Source organism: Biomphalaria glabrata, chromosome 1 (assembly GCF_947242115.1).
Source record: "Biomphalaria glabrata chromosome 1, xgBioGlab47.1, whole genome shotgun sequence".
Taxonomy (NCBI): domain Eukaryota; kingdom Metazoa; phylum Mollusca; class Gastropoda; family Planorbidae; genus Biomphalaria; species Biomphalaria glabrata.
In genome coordinates, this window is record NC_074711.1 from 36,066,696 (window position 1) to 36,085,880 (window position 19,185).

Sequence of the window (19,185 nt, forward strand, 5' to 3'; positions counted from 1 at the left end):
GTGTACCCAGCTTAGACATTCATAGCGTTATATGACATTACTGCAGAGCTCAGACTGATCTGGGCGTATGTGTTATTTATTTCTATGTGCAACAAACAGCTGATAGAAAAGTAAAGCAATGAAAAAACATAAACACAAAATAATGCTGGATTAATTGTGTTGTGTAGTCTCATTTGAATGGATTCTTGAACAAGAAAAAAATATATGAACAAGCAAAAATATATGAACAAGCAGAAATATATGAACAAGCAAAAATATATGAACAAGCAGAAATACGCATCTCCCTTTCTAAAATGTATCATCAACTCGGTGCCTACCTAAAAAAAGCTTTTGCCTTTTTGTGAATACAAGACATTAGGCAAAAGTTATGACAATTTTACAATTGTCAAAATAGATAGATAGATAGATAGATATTAGATAGATAGATATAGACAGATAGATAGATAGATAGATAGATAGATAGATAGATAGATAGATAGATAGATAGATAGATAGATAGATAGGATAGATAGATAGATAGATAGATAGATAGATAGATAGATAGATAGATAGATAGATAGATAGATAGATAGATAGATAGATAGATAGATAGATTGATAGAGTAGATAGACAGATGAAAATGAATTTCATTCACAACATAATAAAAACGTTACGGTTTAAAAACTTTTATTGTATGCTTGTGTAACACTTAATACATTCTACTCATACCTCGTATTATAGTTCCTAATATATGTTTGACAAATGCTAATGAGATAACATCCAAGTTCGCCATGTCAGGACAATATGATGATTGGAGCACAGCTACCATAACTATTATTCTTGACAAACATAAGAACATGGACCGTTACTATAAACCTTGTGTATTAGAATCCCGTCTTTTCTGATGTCTCTTATTAGATTTTATACTTTCATGTAAAAATCCTGATCTCAGCTAATCTCTTATATTGATACTTTGCATGAGAAACCTTCAATTATTATCATTCGTTGTGAAAACTTTTATATAATGTTTTTAAAATAAGAAAACGTTCATACTTATCATTTGTTATGAAAACCCTATACAATTTCTCCTTTGATATGATTAACTCCTATTAGCCTGTCATTTATAATAAGATTCGAACTACTACCTGAAAGTGTACCACTTGTTGACTACTTTTGAGAACCCTAACCCTTAACTGTAATACTTGGTTGTATCCCCCACACACCTTAGATGCAATATGCTTGGTGACACAACTTTACATACCTAGCGAAATAAGTTTGAGAGACAGATAAGACGGCTGGGTGTTTACTAGGCAGGAAATACCTGCTCAACGAGCATAAAAAAGAGCACAATTTACGATCTCTAGATAGACTGATAATTTGTCCTACACTTATCTCTCCCTCATTTATTCATTTTCGCGGCCATCTTGTTTTGTGTTTGCTTCTTTCGCCTTGCAGCCTGTCAGACTGAGCACTTCTGGTCTCCAGTCACGTGATGAACGACTCACACATATGAACGCGGAGATTTAAGTTGCAGGCAAACGAGACTTTTTATTTTGGCTGACATTTGGCTTGCTGTCCTGTTTTAAAGACAAAAGTTATTTACGTTGTGATTGCTGTGTGTGATGTTTAGAAGGTCAAGAGGTCAGGAGGTAGTAGGAGTCTATTGGAGGAGCTTTTGAAAAGTTGACTAAAATCAACATTTAAAACATACATATTTAAAATCAAGATTCTGTATTATTTGTCAGGGCTAAGATGTATACAATTAAGATTAAAGACAAAATTTGGAATTATTTGGCAGAACCGCTGCTTTAGTTTGACATTTCATTCGTTCTGGTAAAGCAGGACTAGATGTCTAAACAATCATCTCATTTTCATAAGTTTTAAAATATCAAGCCAGTAGTGAAATATGGTTCACTTACTCTTGCCAGAAATTAAAAGCTGAATATTTTCCACTGTCGATTCTGAAAAAAAAAAGGTGGCGAAATAAAATAAAACACTCGGGAGAAGCGCAGGTTGCCAGGACATCCTCGATGTTATCAGAAGTAGACGCCTATATGGAGATGTTCGCAGAATGTTACAAGTTCGACTCACACAAGGCATTTTGTATGGTGATCTACTAGAAGGCTATAGAGCTGCATGTAGCACACTTTTAAGGTATACTGATGTAGATGACAAGTCAACTCTAATCTGCCCATGTCACTTGTCAAAGACATCGGAAAAGCATTCATTGGCTTTGTTTTATTTTTTTATCCCTTACTTTTGAAGAATTTATTAGTCAACATAAATTTGTTTAATTGCTGATTTCAGATGTGTAAGAAACGAGTCTAAAGAAAATGTCATCAGCACGAGTCATGGTGTAGCAGATCAAGACAGAGCCTAGGAAATGAGGAGACAGTCCCTAGAACAGAGGGCCAAAGTCAAAGAAAAGGCTGTTGGAGTTGTGGACTAGATCAGAAATAAACGTATCGAAGCCTAACTTCCTGTTGAGATGTTGTAGTGTGAGACTGATGTCTGTCCTGAGCTTGGAATAGTCTGAAGCTCAGAATAGTCAGGCTGTGTTTGTGTATATAGATGAAAGCGGAATCCCCAGGGCAATGTTGCTAAGCACAACGCTAGTAGGACTTCAGCTTGTGATGCTGATGCTGACACCAAGGATAGAGAGCAAAAGCGTGAGTATGACTCGTTCTCACTTGATGTTTTTCTAAGTTTTGGTAGCATGTCAATCAAGGGAGTTGAATTTTTCACTGCTTTAGTGGACTGAATCTTCATGAAAGAACGTTTAGGCTCACACAGAGACAAACATACAGAAACACTGACACAGAGAGAAATACACACACATTTAGCAACTCTCTCTCACACACACACACCGGAATGTAGGCCTATTAATAAATAATCGTTTGGACCTACAAAATGAAGTTTATGAAGGTACATACACTTAATGGGGAAGGGGACGACAAGGATGGCTGTATCACGGAGAAGTTACTTACGCCATTGTTACATTGAATATTACATGAAGTAAATCATTGTAACATCTCTGTATGGCGTTGCTATTAGATCAAGTTGTGATTACAATTTACAAATTATTCTCTAATTATGTGATCACTACTAATTGTACCAGTGATTTGATTCTTGTACATGAGACACTATTTCTATGCAGTCCAGCGAAGAACAACAAAGGTTCAAAATCTGGCTGGCCAAGAAAGCGTGTGATGAGCTCTTACTGAATGCTACAAAGCCAGACGATGGAGGTAAGGCGCGAGTGTCTTCTAAAGTTCTCGCTATGTTTTGTTGTCAATGTTTTCTTGTCAATGTTTTGTTTTCAATTTTTTGTTGTGAATGTTTTCTTGTCAATGTTTTGCGACCTACATACTTTGCAACATCCAGCGCAGACATAACCGTTGTCCGCCGATGTTCGATTAAGATTCTATTTTTGAAGTGGTTTTTCTTATCATCTCGAATCTATATTCCGCTGCCTGGTGCCATCTGTCAGTTAAAGCAAGTTTGCGCCTAAGCTGGTCTTTAAAGCATTTCCTGGGGGCATTATACATCTTGATTTGAGAATAGACTTGATGCTCTAGAAGCCGTTACATGTATTACGTATGATATTATTATTCGCGTCATGTTTAGTTTATATTGAATACAGCCTTTATCAAAGTGAGATAATTGTTCCTATATAGTACTGTTCACTTTTAGACTTTTATTTCGAATATACGCTAATCTATTTGCTATTTTAATTGGTTATCTCTTATGAATTCTAATTTATTTTGAAAAATCACAGACGAGTTTACATTCACTTTTGGTTAGTTTTCTTTTCCATTTCTTTTCTGAATTATCTAGGCATTCTAGTGAGGGCGTTAGTGAGAACTAATGTCAAGGACGAGAAAAAAGCCCTCCAATAGTTTTAGTTGTGGCGTTGTGAAGACTGTCTAATCAGGTATGATGATCTTTCTACTCTACAGGGCTGTACTGTCCTCCAGTTTGGGATAATATCATGTGCTGGCCGAACTATACTAAAGCTGGACAGACGGTTGGCCAAAACTGTGCTAGTTACATCACTGGCTTTCTAACCACAGGTCAGTCTCAAGAGAGTAGACCTCAGGTCAGTCTAAAAAGTGTAAACCACTGGTCAGACTCAGGTCAGATTCAAAAGTGTAAACCACTTGACAGTCTTGGGTCAGTTTTAAAAGTGTAAACCACGGGACAGTCTTGGGTCAGTTTCAAAAGTGTAAACCACGGGACAGTCTCAGGTCAGTTTCAAAAGTGTAAACCACGGGACAGTCTTGGGTCAGTTTCAAAAGTGTAAACCACGGGACAGTCTCAGGTCAGTTTCAAAAGTGTAAACCACGGGACAGTCTTGGGTCAGTTTCAAAAGTGTAAACCACTTGACAGTCTCAGGTCAGTTTCAAAAGTGTAAACCACGGGACAGTCTCAGGTCAGTTTCAAAAGTGTAAACCACTTGACAGTCTCAGGTCAGTTTCAAAAGTGTAAACCACGGGACAGTCTTGGGTCAGTTTCAAAAGTGTAAACCACGGGACAGTCTTGGGTCAGTTTCAAAAGTGTAAACCACGGGACAGTCTTGGGTCAGTTTCAAAAGTGTAAACCACGGGACAGTCTCAGGTCAGTTTTAAAAGTGTAAACCACGTGACAGTCTTGGGTCAGTTTTAAAAGTGTAAACCACGGGACAGTCTTGGGTCAGTTTCAAAAGTGTAAACCACGTGACAGTCTTGGGTCAGTTTCAAAAGTGTAAACCACGGGACAGTCTTGGGTCAGTTTTAAAAGTGTAAACCACGGGACAGTCTTGGGTCAGTTTCAAAAGTGTAAACCACGGGACAGTCTTGGGTCAGTTTCAAAAGTGTAAACCACGTGACAGTCTTGGGTCAGTTTCAAAAGTGTAAACCACGGGACAGTCTTGGGTCAGTTTTAAAAGTGTAAACCACGGGACAGTCTTGGGTCAGTTTCAAAAGTGTAAACCACACGTCAGTCTTGGGTCAGTTTTAAAAGTGTAAACCACGGGACAGTCTTGGGTCAGTTTCAAAAGTGTAAACCACACGTCAGTCTCAAAAGAGTTCATTTTTCTGGCCTTGATTATCTCGTATTCTGTTTCCCTTATTTTTTGTACAATTCTTATTCTCTCTCTCTATATATATATGTACCTCTTTGTCTCTCTCTATCTCTTTACCTCTTTGTCTCTCTCTCTCTCTTGTCTCATGTCTCATAACCTCTATCAATAACGTGTAGCCGCAGCGTCTCATGCCCTAACTAAAGTGTCCATATGTTTTTAAATAAAAACTTTCAGCCAAGGCCTGGCGTTACTGCGAAGAAGACGGTAGATGGCAGAGACATCCAGACGACAGAGTGAACAGCTCCTGGACCAACTTTACCTTCTGCCATGAATCTGATGTCCCTCAGGTTTTGCTAGTAAGTAACAATTTTTGTCCTTTCTAATTGTGTAGATTCCTTTAAATGAAACAATATCCGGAGAATGTAAATGCTTTATTGTTCAGTTTAGAATATGCCTTTATTATTTATTCTTCTCGATTAAAAGTGATTGAAATATAACTTGCACTTAAAGCCACGCCATTTGAGAATCTAAAGCAAAGTGTGACTTCCTTTGTATGCTCCTAGAACAGTTTATGTGATTTATAGTATTTAATCTATTCTCGCTTCTGCGGTGTAGAATAATATAGAAGAATCTTGATCCATATACCATTTAATACCATTTATATTGTGGAGAATACTGCAGACTATTAGAACACTCTGGGAGTATCCTAAACAATACATGCAGACTATTAGAACACTCTGGGAGTATCCTAAACAATACATGCAGACTATTAGAACACTCTGGGAGTATCCTAAACAATACATGCAGACTATTAGAACACTCTGGGAGTATCCTAAACAATACATTGTTGTTTCATCAAGTTGACATTCGTTGCTAAATTTTGTGTAGCCTAGTTAGGATTAAAACAGCAAATTAGTTGTGATCATTGATTGCAAACATCATTTTATGAGCGGGAATGGATTCATTGATAGCAACTCTTTCTCTCTGGTACACATTTAGTACACGGCATTTCGCCCACTTCCCATTCTCGGATTAAGTTGAAACTTTGCACAATTATACATTGTTCCTAACAAAACATGAATCAATTATAAAATTAACCAGTCTGTTAATTATATAGTGGTAATTAATTCATTTTGTTTGATATGGAAAAAAAAAAGAAGAAACAAAAAAAAAAGAAACAAATTGAGAGATATGAATGTAAACGTGGAGTTCTTCCCTTTAAGTAATGCTTTGTTGTTTGTAAAGTATTTACTTATGATTTTCTTGATACTTTTTCACTTATCATTATATGTGGTATTCTACTTTTGGTATCGATTCTAATGGCTGCAATTTTAACTAAGTCTCCACATATTCGTGTTCAGTTTACGGTGTTCAACAATGAGCTAGAAAAAATAATTATAGCAGTTTTTCCAAATATTAAAAAAAAACTTTATCTTTATGAAATGGCAGTCTCAGCCTTCAATTGGAGTATTTTTATCTGTACTTCATTGCAGCTATCCTTTCATGTTGAACATGTCTCATGAGATGATTTTCTCTTTCTGACATTATCTTGAGTTCTTCCCCCTAAAATATATTCATGATCACAACTAAATTACCATATTGAATTCGGATACTGAATGATCAGACTGCGTGTTGTTTGAGTTGGTTGTCAAGACAATGATAATCTCATCAATGCCAAAGAAGAAAAAAAAAGTGCTATTACAATTCATCCAATTTCTGTGGGCAAACAAAAACGCTGAGGACTTTGAACCTGTTGCTGAGATTACAAAAAATCTAAAAATTCTCAAACTTGTAGAAGAAAGAAAATGTTTAAAGAGACTAAGAGAGGTTAAGAATGACAAATACATTCTATCATAACCTGGAACTAAACAAATACATTCTATCATAACCTGGTAATAAATAAATACATTCTATCATAACCTGGAGATAAACAAATACATTCTATCATAACTTGGAACTAAACAAATACATTCTATCATAACCTGGAACTAAACAAATACATTCTATCATAACCTGGAACTAAACAAATACATTCTATCATAACTTGGAAATAAACAAATACATTCTATCATAACCTGGAGATAAACAAATACATTCTATCATAACCTGGAAATAAACAAATACATTCTATCATAACCTGGAGATAAACAAATACATTCTATCATAACCTGGAGATAAACAAATACATTCTATCATAACCTGGAAATAAACAAATACATTCTATCATAACCTGGAGATAAACAAAAACATTCTATCATAACCTGGAGATAAACAAATACATTCTATCATAACCTGGAGATAAACAAATACATTCTATCATAACCTGGAGATAAACAAATACATTCTATCATAACTTGGAAATAAACAAATACATTCTATCATAACTTGGAACTAAACAAATACATTCTATCATAACCTGGAGATAAACAAATACATTCTATCATAACTTGGTAATAAACAAATACATTCTATCATAACTTGGAACTAAACAAATACATTCTATCATAACCTGGAAATAAACAAATACATTCTATCATAACTTGGTAATAAACAAATACATTCTATCATAACTTGGAACTAAACAAATACATTCTATCAGAACCTGGAGATGAACAAATACATTCTATCATAACCTGGAAATAGACAAATACATTCTATCATAACCTGGAGATAAACAAATACATTCTATCATAACCTGGAGATAAACAAATACATTCTATCATAACCTGGAGATAAACAAATACATTCTATCAGAACCTGGAGATAAACAAATACATTCTATCAGAACCTGGAGATAAACAAATACATTCTATCATAACCTGGAAATAGACAAAAACATTCTATCATAACCTGGAGATAAACAAATACATTCTATCATAACCTGGAGATAAACAAATACATTCTATTAGAACCTGGAAATAAACAAATACATTCTATCATAACCTGGAGATAAACAAATACATTCTATCATAACCTGGAGATAAACAAATACATTCTATCATAACCTGGAGATAAACAAATACATTCTATCAGAACCTGGAGATAAACAAATACATTCTATCATAACCTGGAAATAGACAAATACATTCTATCATAACCTGGAAATAGACAAATACATTCTATCATAACCTGGAAATAAACAAATACATTCTATCATAACCTGGAGATAAACAAATACATTCTATCATAACCTGGAGATAAACAAATACATTCTATCATAACCTGGAGATAAACAAATACATTCTATCATAACCTGGAGATAAACAAATACATTCTATCATAACTTGGAAATAAACAAATACATTCTATCATAACTTGGAACTAAACATACATTCTATCATAACCTGGAGATAAACAAATACATTCTATCATAACTTGGTAATAAACAAATACATTCTATCATAACTTGGAACTAAACAAATACATTCTATCATAACCTGGAAATAAACAAATACATTCTATCATAACTTGGTAATAAACAAATACATTCTATCATAACTTGGAACTAAACAAATACATTCTATCAGAACCTGGAGATGAACAAATACATTCTATCATAACCTGGAAATAGACAAATACATTCTATCATAACCTGGAGATAAACAAATACATTCTATCATAACCTGGAGATAAACAAATACATTCTATCATAACCTGGAGATAAACAAATACATTCTATCAGAACATGGAGATAAACAAATACATTCTATCAGAACCTGGAGATAAACAAATACATTCTATCATAACCTGGAAATAGACAAAAACATTCTATCATAACCTGGAGATAAACAAATACATTCTATCATAACCTGGAGATAAACAAATACATTCTATTAGAACCTGGAAATAAACAAATACATTCTATCATAACCTGGAGATAAACAAATACATTCTATCATAACCTGGAGATAAACAAATACATTCTATCATAACCTGGAGATAAACAAATACATTCTATCAGAACCTGGAGATAAACAAATACATTCTATCATAACCTGGAAATAGACAAATACATTCTATCATAACCTGGAAATAGACAAATACATTCTATCATAACCTGGAGATAAACATATACATTCTATCATAACCTGGAGATAAACAAATACATTCTATCATAACCTGGAGATAAACAAATACATTCTATCAGAACCTGGAAATAAACAAATACATTCTATCATAACCTGGAAATAGACAAATACATTCTATCATTACCTGGTGTCACAACACATAGACACATGCAAGATGTCACAATGTGTTGTGATGCCGGGGATTTTACTTGAATTAAAAATAGTTGAATAAATGACGATCTAGAATCACAATAAAAGATTCTTTGTTAAAACAAAACTCTGGAACTTTATTTAAATATAAAACGTAAGTACAGCTTATGTACAAATTACAGATCAATCAACACAAAATATCACAAAGGCTTTTAAAACAGAGCTCTTAGAAGACCGACTGACTACTATGAAAATATTTTATCGACCGGCGTTCTCTCTACTCTCGCCAATTCTCTGGCGCTAACTCTTTAAAAAAATGTCTTTGTTTAATTTCAAATCAACCAATAGATTTGCAACATCATAATCATGTCTTGGGTAAAACCTGAGGTGCTGTCAAGGGTCTAAATTTGTGGGGTAATTCCTGAGGCTCAGTCAAGGGTTTATATTTCTTTTAAATGTGAAATGTACAAATAATTCTATAATGGCATCTGTGACACCTGGTAATAAACAAATACATTCTTTCATAACCTGGAGATAAACAAATACATTCTATCAGAACCTGGAAATAAACAAATACATTCTATCAGAACCTGGAAATAGACAAATACATTCTATCAGAACCTGGAGATAAACAAAAATAACATCTTTAAAAAACAAAAATGAGAATTGACTTTTTTGTTTTACAAGTTTCAGATGTTTATTCAGAATGAAAGATTTCTACATCCTAGTCCAGGAGGGAGGGCGGGGATGGGGAATGGTGGCGGGTAGAGATTGAACCCGGGACCATCAAAACGACAGTTTCTATAGCATACCACACCATACAGGGAGACTTTTATAATTGAACCTACAGGAACAAGTGACGTTTGTTTTATTGTTCTCTCGTAATGTGTAAAGATATATACATTTCTTTAAGCCAACCATAACTGATCTGAATCAGTACATCTGATGAATCTTAGCACGAGACCTAGACATTCTGACAGGTACTAGGACACTTAACAGTGGGGCATTTGTTTAAATCAAGCTAAATTATCAAGTTAGTTAGGCCACCAAAGACAGATTAAATCATTGCAGGGAAACTAAAATTTTAACGCGGAAAAATTCCCGAAAATCTGAACAGTAATATCACAGACGATAAGAAACATAGGAGGAATACTAGTGCACAATCATTAAATAACTAAGTGAACTCATGATAGAGATTACAGAAATATTACAGAAAAAAAAAGAATAGGACCAAAAAACAACAACGCACGTTTGTGAATATGAAACCTTCTAGTAGAGAGGCACGAAAAAGGACAAGAGAAAGACAATTGAATAGAAGAGAATGGTGATGAAATACAACTTACACTAAGAAAGAGATGATAACACAAACAAGAAAAATGATGAAAGAAAAAAAAACTATGCTTATAATAAAGTAAAATGTCCTCAATGCATGGAGACCATGGCCGTCTCTCAGGGTGACTTTTAAGTCTCTAGCAGAAACTTTCTTTCTACACGGCAGAGTTTATACGAATGTAAATAAAAAAATACAATTAAAAAAGTGTTTCTTTTGTAAAACTCAAAAACGGCTCTAAGTCCATTTCGAAAATGATTACAAGAAAAGCATAAAAAATAGTTTTTTTTAAAAACAATTGGACTTTGAAATATTTAACAGCTCGCTTCAGTTTGGAGATAAGAAAATGGACATATACTATTCACACTTTGCTCTCTTTGTTTGTAGATTGACTGTCAGTTTGGAGATAAAAAAATGGACAGATATTATTCACACTTTGCTCTCTTTGTTTGTAGATTGACTTTCTCAAACTTTCTCCTTTTCAGAACATGTACAACATAAGGAAGATCTCGTCTGCTGGTTACTCAGTGTCCCTGGTCTGTTTGGTTGTAGCCACCTCGATTATGGTTTTTCTGAAGTAGGTGATTTTGTTAGTTGATGTTAAATAGAGCCGTACTTTGCTTTTTATGACTAGAACCTATTGAGCAGAAGTTTACAGTTATGTCAAGGCATTTTTTTAAACAATTCCTCCTATTAAATTGCTAACTCTTCACGGGGTCAAGAATCAAAAAATTGGAACTTGACTGGAAACTGACTGGACTATTTCGAAAACGACTTTATCGATTTTCCTAGAAAAATGTCACTTTAAGTTGATGTTAAGCAAAAAAAAAAAAATGGCTCCCTAATTGGCAAACATAGAAAACTTTGACCGTTATAATTTTTCAAATTGTACTCATCTTAAAATTAAATTTGGCTTACGTTTTTTTTTAACCCAGCTTTAGCGGTAATTCCCGCACTGACACAAAGTACTCTATTGTTTACAAGATGTTTTAATGACAGAGGGTGTTCTAAATGTCCACACTTTATGCCCTCCTAAGAAGATCTTGGTGTTACCGCTGGAATCATGTCATAAAAATGAATTGAATTTGATTTTTTGATTTCTTTACTCAACTCTATGTCTACAACAGTTTTATATTTCTGTTTCTAGGAGATTACACTGTCAAAGAAACACAATCCACATCAACTTGTTTATCTCATTCATACTGAGAGCAGTTCTCTCCCTTCTTGTTGACAGTGTGCTCGAGAACGGATTTCTGCCTAAAGACGTGATCGTTCGTAATGATGGGATCAAGATCTTTGATGAGAGTGGACCGGTACTGTAGAATTCATACTTTTAGTTTCATGGTATAAAATATATAATTTAGTTTCTGTTAGGATTTTGTTTTTGAAAATATTGTTAAAACTAAAGTTAGGGTTAATGTATTCTTAACCAATGTCATGGACAAAGTTATGCAACGTATATTATTCAAATTATATCAATTGAGACATCCTTTCGCTGAACAATCCTACATGGAACATTAACCGGCTAAAAAAAGATGAAAGATACAGATGACTAATAGACGAATAGTCGATGGAGTTAAATAAGTAGACTCGTCGTTTCAAGACTGAACGAAATCAGTAAATGATCCAAAACAGTTGATTATAAAGGTGTTACAAGATTAACTAAACATATGTAGGCAGAGTACACCCCCAGTGATAGATTAACTAAACATATGTAGGCAGAGTACACCCCCAGTGATAGATGAACTAAACATATGTAGGCAGAGTACACCCCCATTGATAGATTAACTAAACATATGTAGGCAGAGTACACCCCCAGTGATAGATGAACTAAACATATGTAGGCAGAGTACATCCCCAGTGATAGATTAACTAAACATATGTAGGCAGAGTACATCCCCAGTGATAGATGAACTAAACATATGTAGGCAGAGTACATCCCCAGTGATAGATTAACTAAACATATGTAGGCAGAGTACATCCCCAGTGATAGATTAACTAAACATATGTAGGCAGAGTACACCCGCAGTGATAGATTAACTAAACATATGTAGGCAGAGTACATCCCCAGTGATAGATTAACTAAACATATGTAGGCTTTGCAGAGTACATCCCCAGTGATAGATGAACTAAACATATGTAGGCAGAGTACACCGCAAGTGATAGATTAACTAAACATATGTAGGCAGAGTACATCCCCAGTGATAGATGAACTAAACATATGTAGGCTTTGCAGAGTACATCCCCAGTGATAGATTAACTAAACATATGTAGGCTTTGCAGAGTACACCCCCAGTGATAGATTAACTAAACATATGTAGGCAGAGTACATCCCCAGTGATAGATTAACTAAACATATGTAGGCAGAGTACATCCCCAGTGATAGATTAACTAAACATATGTAGGCTTTGCAGAGTACATCCCCAGTAATAGATGAACTAAACATATGTAGGCAGAGTACATCCCCAGTGATAGATGAACTAAACATATGTAGGCAGAGTACATCCCCAGTGATAGATTAACTAAACATATGTAGGCAGAGTACATCCCCAGTGATAGATTAACTAAACATATGTAGGCAGAGTACATCCCCAGTGATAGATGAACTAAACATATGTAGGCTTTGCAGAGTACATCCCCAGTGATAGATTAACTAAACATATGTAGGCAGAGTACATCCCCAGTGATAGATTAACTAAACATATGTAGGCAGAGTACACCCCCAGTGATAGATTAACTAAACATATGTAGGCAGAGTACACCCCCAGTGATAGATTAACTAAACATATGTAGGCTTTGCAGAGTACATCCCCAGTGATAGATTAACTAAACATATGTAGGCAGAGTACATCCCCAGTGATAGATGAACTAAACATATGTAGGCAGAGTACACCCCCAGTGATAGATTAACTAAACATATGTAGACAGAGTACACCCCCAGTGATAGATGAACTAAACATATGTAGGCAGAGTACATCCCCAGTGATAGATTAACTAAACATATGTAGGCTTTGCAGAGTACACCCCCATTGATAGATTAACTAAACATATGTAGGCAGAGTACTCCCGCATTGATAGCTTAACTAAGTGTAGGAAGACAGAGTACTCCAGGATTGAGAGCTTAGAAGTTACGTCTATGTCGAGTGTATATTACATCGTGCGACCTATTGTGTTGTAATGTTATAGCTATAGTTTGAGATTCTTTGTCCTTTATAACACAGACTTGAAGATGAATAAAGCACAGAATAATCGAAGAAAAGAAAGTCCAAATACTATATTGCAAATATCTAACGAGAATTATCAACCAAGTTCGTTTGTCTTCACAGCATAGAGACTGTACAATTGTAGGTTTTTAATTGTCTTCACAGCACTGGGAGTGTAAACTCTTGACTACACTACACCAGTACTCTCTAGGTGTCAACTACATGTGGATCTTCGTGGAGGGTCTCTATCTCCACACGTTGGTCTTCTTCTCTGTCTTCTCCCAGTCCAAGAAGTTCTTCAAGATCTACATCATCATCGGCTGGGGTAAAGGGTTTTGCTTGTAAGATAAGATAAGATAAGATAAGATATAATAAGATAAGATAAGAATGTCACAAGGTCGTCCGGCGATTACTAGGTAGCGGGTTGGGTTTGAAGATCAACTAAATGAGAACTCGTTGAGTAGAGTAAATGGATGACGTCATGATCGTAGCCGGGGGGGGGGGGGTTCTTGGGGTTCAAACCCCCCCCGAAATGAAATCCTGCGGGGGGGGGGGGCGGAATTAAGTGACTGATTTTTGCTTTCATTTTGTTTATTTTAGGTGAGATTTTAATACTAAATCATCACTTACCACAGCACAGCCGAGGCAGTTTTGAGTTGAAAACCCTCTACCAGGGGGTTTTGAGTTTAAATCCCCCTACCAGGGGGTTTTGAGATTTTAAAAAACCCTATCAGGGGGTTTTGAGATACAAATCCCTCTACCAGGGCGCTTTGAGTTTAAAACCCCCTACAGGGGGTTTTGAATTTTAAACCCCCTACCAGAGGTTTATGCAGTTAAATCCCCCTCTTCTATAAAACAAAACAAAAAAAATGCAAACACCAATCCCCAAATTCCAACAACACAGTTGAGGAAGATTTTGATTTTAAAACCCCATCCAAAATTTACGATAAACTCCATCTTAAATATAAAAAAGCAAATTACACACTCAAAATTCTATGAGCGTAGCCAAAGGGGTTTTGAGTTTAACCCCCCCCCCTTCCAGTTGGGGTTTGAAGCTAAAAAGTATCTCTTCAATATAAAAAAAGCAAATTACACACTATAAAATCTATGAGCGTAGCCAAAGGGGTTTTGAGTTTAAATCCCCCTCCTCCAGATGGCTTTTTCTTTAAAGTTTAAAACCCCTCCAGATGGTTTTGAGTTTAAAGTTCCCCTACAGAGCGTTTAGAGTTGAAAACCTCTCTCTTCAATATTATTTTAAAGCAAACTACAGTCACCGAATTCTATGATCGTAGCTAAATGGGGTTTTGAATTTAAAAAAAACAAAAAAAAAAAAACAGATTTTTTAGTTTAAAACCCCTCAACAGATGATTAGACGAAAAAACTTTCCTATTCGATATAAAATCTAAAGCGAAATACAGGCATGTAATTCCAAGAGCGTAGTCAAGAAAGGTTACAAATTTCTACCAGTGGCTTGGGCTCCATTAATTGTGAATAGTCTTCTGCCGAAATTGAAAATCATTAAATGTGTCTCAACAAAGATGGCTAAGACAGATTTTAGGAGTCAGTCATAGAGATCGGGTCTAAATCAAAGAAATCATATGCCGAACTGGGAGTCGAATCCTTAGTAAGGTTGTGACAGAGCGTCGCATGAGGTTTTGCGGGACATGTTTTCCGACAAAATGAATTACGCAAAATAAGAGTTGCGGAAACAGCTTGCCGGAAAATGCGCCGAACGGCGCGAGAGGGTCTAAGTCAGTAAGAATAGCACGTTAGGTTTTTGAAATAAAACTTTTTAATAGCAAGATAATGCACTGTAGATACCTCAGACTATGCATTTTGTTGGCTTTCAATACCAGAAATAGTGCTCGGCGGCGGGGCTTCGCCCCGCGCTGGGGGAGCGCTGCGAACTCCCCCAGACCTCCTTGCTAGCAAGGCCGGGAGTCTACAATAAACAATAAACGTCTTCCGAAAGGGTCAGAATGTAATAAAGATTAATTATGTACACACACACACATTTTTTTCCGCGGGGGGGGGGGGGTCGGGAGGGATCCCCCCCAAAACCCTCCCCGAAAAAAAATCCTGGCTACGCCCATGGATGACGTAATCATCTTTTTTTGAAGTAACGTCTTTGTTATTCAAGATCAGATAAGATAATTGCGTTTTCTTTTTGTTTCAACTGGGGCTGGGGGGCTTGATGTCCTGACCAGAGGAATGCAATGTTCAACAACTTGTCGGGGCTGGGAGGAAGGGGGTAGCGGAGCCGGTCAATTTTCAAGGGATAACAATAGTTTCATTGTAATTACAAATCCATGTTGAAATATTAAATTGTGTTATAATTTTCTATTTGTAAGTTTTGTTTCTTTTTCATTAAAATCTTCCCCAACACCACAAAGCAGGAGATTACAGCTCTTTCCCCCCCCCCCCCGACCCACCTGTCTAACAGGAGCGCGAAAGAATTTGGTTTCGTTTTATTTGGGAAAAGGGTGGCGTCCACCGTGAAAGTTTGAGAAGCACTGGTGTAGTGTAAATCTGAAATAAGTGGAACCTTAAACAGGCCTGCAGCATGGAAAAGAAGAAAAACACTTTGTTTAGGGCGCTCAAGGATGGGGGGCAACATGTCAATAACCATTAATCAATAGCCTCCGCCAACTGAACAATCCAAAAGGAGCACACCTGTCTTAAAACACACATTCGCTTCACTGTCACACATATCTTGATCACTCTTTCATGTAGGGTGAGCAATCGATGTATATTAGTTGTCAGCTTCTTATCACCAGACCAAGGAAATAAGGAAATTGAAAAGAAAAACTCCGTTATATGTTTGGCCAAATATGGGACGAGGTGGCCGAGTGGTTAAGGCGATGGACTGCTAATCCATTGGGCTCTGCCCGCGTGGGTTCGAATCCCATCCTCGTCGGAAGCTTTTTTTTTTTTTAAATTGTATTTATTTGTGTAACTACATTCGTTCTCTATTATTGTTTTTAAACTAGGCTACAAAAATGTCTAAATTGAATAACTGATTTTCTGTTTAAACTTTGTACCCCACAATATGTTGGAATATGTACCATATTTAATTTTTAGCTGCTTCCTAAATAAATACTGAAACTTTATGAAAGTGATATGTAGTTTTTATTTTTAAAACTAAATTAATCGTGGAATGAAATAATGCTCATTTTTACAAAGCCTATCAACTCAATCCGTCTGTCTGTCTATCTGATACAAAATGCTTACATGTTATCTCTCTTACTTCCCAGTCTCGGATCAAGTTGAAACTATACACAATTATTCTTTGGGCCTAAAAAAAACATTAATAATTTTTTTTTTAATGTAATCAATTAATTAATTAATTTGTGGTAATTAATTTTTTTATAAAGAGAAAAGGTAAATAAATCTTACAGTATTGAGATATATGGATATAAATGTGCAGTTCTTTCAGTTACATCTAATATTAAATGACTCATCAAGTTTGTGTTTTATTTCCTCAGTGTTTCCACTCCTCAATGTCATTGCTTGGGTGTTGGTCCGGATCTACGCCAATAATACTTTGTAAGCAAGAATTTGTTTCATTAGAAGCATTCAAGTTTTGACGAGATTCATTTATGTTTTTTTTTAAACTTTCCCTCTCTAATACCCTTTGACCTTCCTCCCCCCCCCCCCCGCATCTAATCAATAAAAGAATACTTTGCTTCCTGCATTGATCTCAGACTTTTAAAACAGAGTTACTTAAGAGATGGGAAAGAGGCTTTGGGAGTAGGGGTGGATATAGGATTAACAAATCATGTGATAGTACTGGACATGGGGAGTACTGGACATGGGGAGTACTGGACATGGGGAGTACTGGTAATTGATTACATTTTGGTGTTTTTAGAGCTTAGAAATCCAAAACTCCTCTTTTGGACATATAAATTATATTTTAAAATTCAGTGTAGAATGATAATAAAATAGAGAAGTCGCGATCGTATTCACTTCATCGCCATCGTTAGTTAAGAAAAAAATACAAAAATTCCTTTTAAAGATTTCTATCCAATATTTTGTTTCTTTATCTTCCAGTTGTTGGAATACCCACGACTTTGGCTACTACTGGATCTTGAACGCACCAATTGTTATCTCTATTATAGTAAGCTGATAATACAGTTACAAATTAAAGTTAACTTCTAGCATATATGTTTTATATATTAGCAAGATATTAAAATGTCGGAAAATGTCACTAAATTGACTTGTACTATGTACGGTCCACAGATTAATTTTATTTTTTTCCTCAACATCATACGAATGCTGTTTACCAAAATCCGGAACACCAATTCAGGAGACCCTGGTCGTTACAAGTAAGTTATGGTCAACAGTGTCAGGTCAGTGATGTCGAAACGGACAGCGTTGAATTCTCATATAGCCCTTCAATATAGTGGATCCTTTTTCTCCTTTTCAAAAAATAAATGCACCCTTTAAATAATAATAATAAAAAAAATACTCCCGTAAAATAGGCACTCCGTTTGTTATAATTGGGTATACCTTAAAAAACAAAAACAAAAGAAAAGGACAAAATAAAATGAGTACTCCTTATTATAGAAATAAAATGGGTACTCCCTATAAAAAATATCTTGAAAAAAAAAAAAAAACAAAAAAAAAAAACTAAGGGGAATAATTCGGCACTTACAACTATATCAAACATTAATGTAGAAGTTAAGTCTCTTCTTTGAAAACAAAATAATTAATTACCAAAAATTAAATGACTTATCGGGTAATTTAAAAAAAAATGTATTCGTGTTTTGGTTCATTAAATGTTTAAAGCTTTAACGTCATCCGAGGGTAGGTATGGGAGAAATAGTGTAAACAGTTATTTAAGGAGCCAAAAGCTGACATATTTCATAGTGAATTGAGAAGAAATAACTTTTACAACAACAGTGAAACAGAATGCTCAACAAACAGTAATTACTTGTCTAATTGTTTCTTTTTTATTCATTCATGTATTGTCTGCGCCAGTGAATGATTGTGCAGAGTTTCAACTTCATTCTAAAATGAGTGTGGGAGAAATAACGTTCAAACATTTGACTAGACAGAATGACTTGTGAAATAGATACCGTTATTCCCTTTGAAAAATCTGCCAAGCAATTTAGGAATCAGGTTTTTGAATCTCGATAGCAAAAGTATAGTATTGTTTTACATTACTTTGTATAGGCAGTATTTGACCTTCTTTGAATGAATGATTTGAAATTGTTTCTTTGGAACCATTATCCAAGTGTTTAATTGTTTAACTTTATAGATGGCTGGCCCCAAAATGTTTGATTTAGTTGTTTTTTTTTTTTTTTTTTTTTTTTTTTGCTAACTACTTAAAACTCTCTGTTTGTCTCTGTCTCTGTCTCTCTCTCTCTCTCTCACTTTCTGTCTGTCTCTTTG

The 19,185-nt window shown here is 35.2% G+C and overlaps 1 protein-coding gene and 1 non-coding gene across 4 annotated transcripts in view; both read left to right on the top strand.

Annotated features, from left to right (window-relative positions):
- Positions 1–19,185, top strand: part of LOC106074280 (secretin receptor-like) — a 62,526-nt gene that overhangs the window by 37,526 nt on the left and 5,815 nt on the right. For 2 of the 3 annotated variants that reach the window (XM_056034340.1, XM_056034334.1), the window contains 10 exons: positions 2,287–2,648; positions 3,137–3,227; positions 3,939–4,052; positions 5,276–5,397; positions 11,074–11,165; positions 11,736–11,901; positions 13,957–14,116; positions 17,277–17,337; positions 17,842–17,908; positions 18,031–18,116. In XM_056034340.1, coding sequence (XP_055890315.1) covers positions 2,574–2,648; positions 3,137–3,227; positions 3,939–4,052; positions 5,276–5,397; positions 11,074–11,165; positions 11,736–11,901; positions 13,957–14,116; positions 17,277–17,337; positions 17,842–17,908; positions 18,031–18,116 — 1,034 coding nt within the window. In that variant the 5' untranslated portion in view covers positions 2,287–2,573. Of the gene's footprint in view, positions 1–1,487; positions 1,629–2,286; positions 2,649–3,136; positions 3,228–3,938; positions 4,053–5,275; positions 5,398–11,073; positions 11,166–11,735; positions 11,902–13,956; positions 14,117–17,276; positions 17,338–17,841; positions 17,909–18,030; positions 18,117–19,185 lie in introns of those variants that run through there. The other variant, XM_056034347.1, reaches the window with a different exon arrangement.
- On the top strand, positions 16,627–16,708 carry Trnas-gcu (transfer RNA serine (anticodon GCU)). The gene has a single exon. It is a non-coding gene; the product is annotated as a tRNA-Ser (tRNA).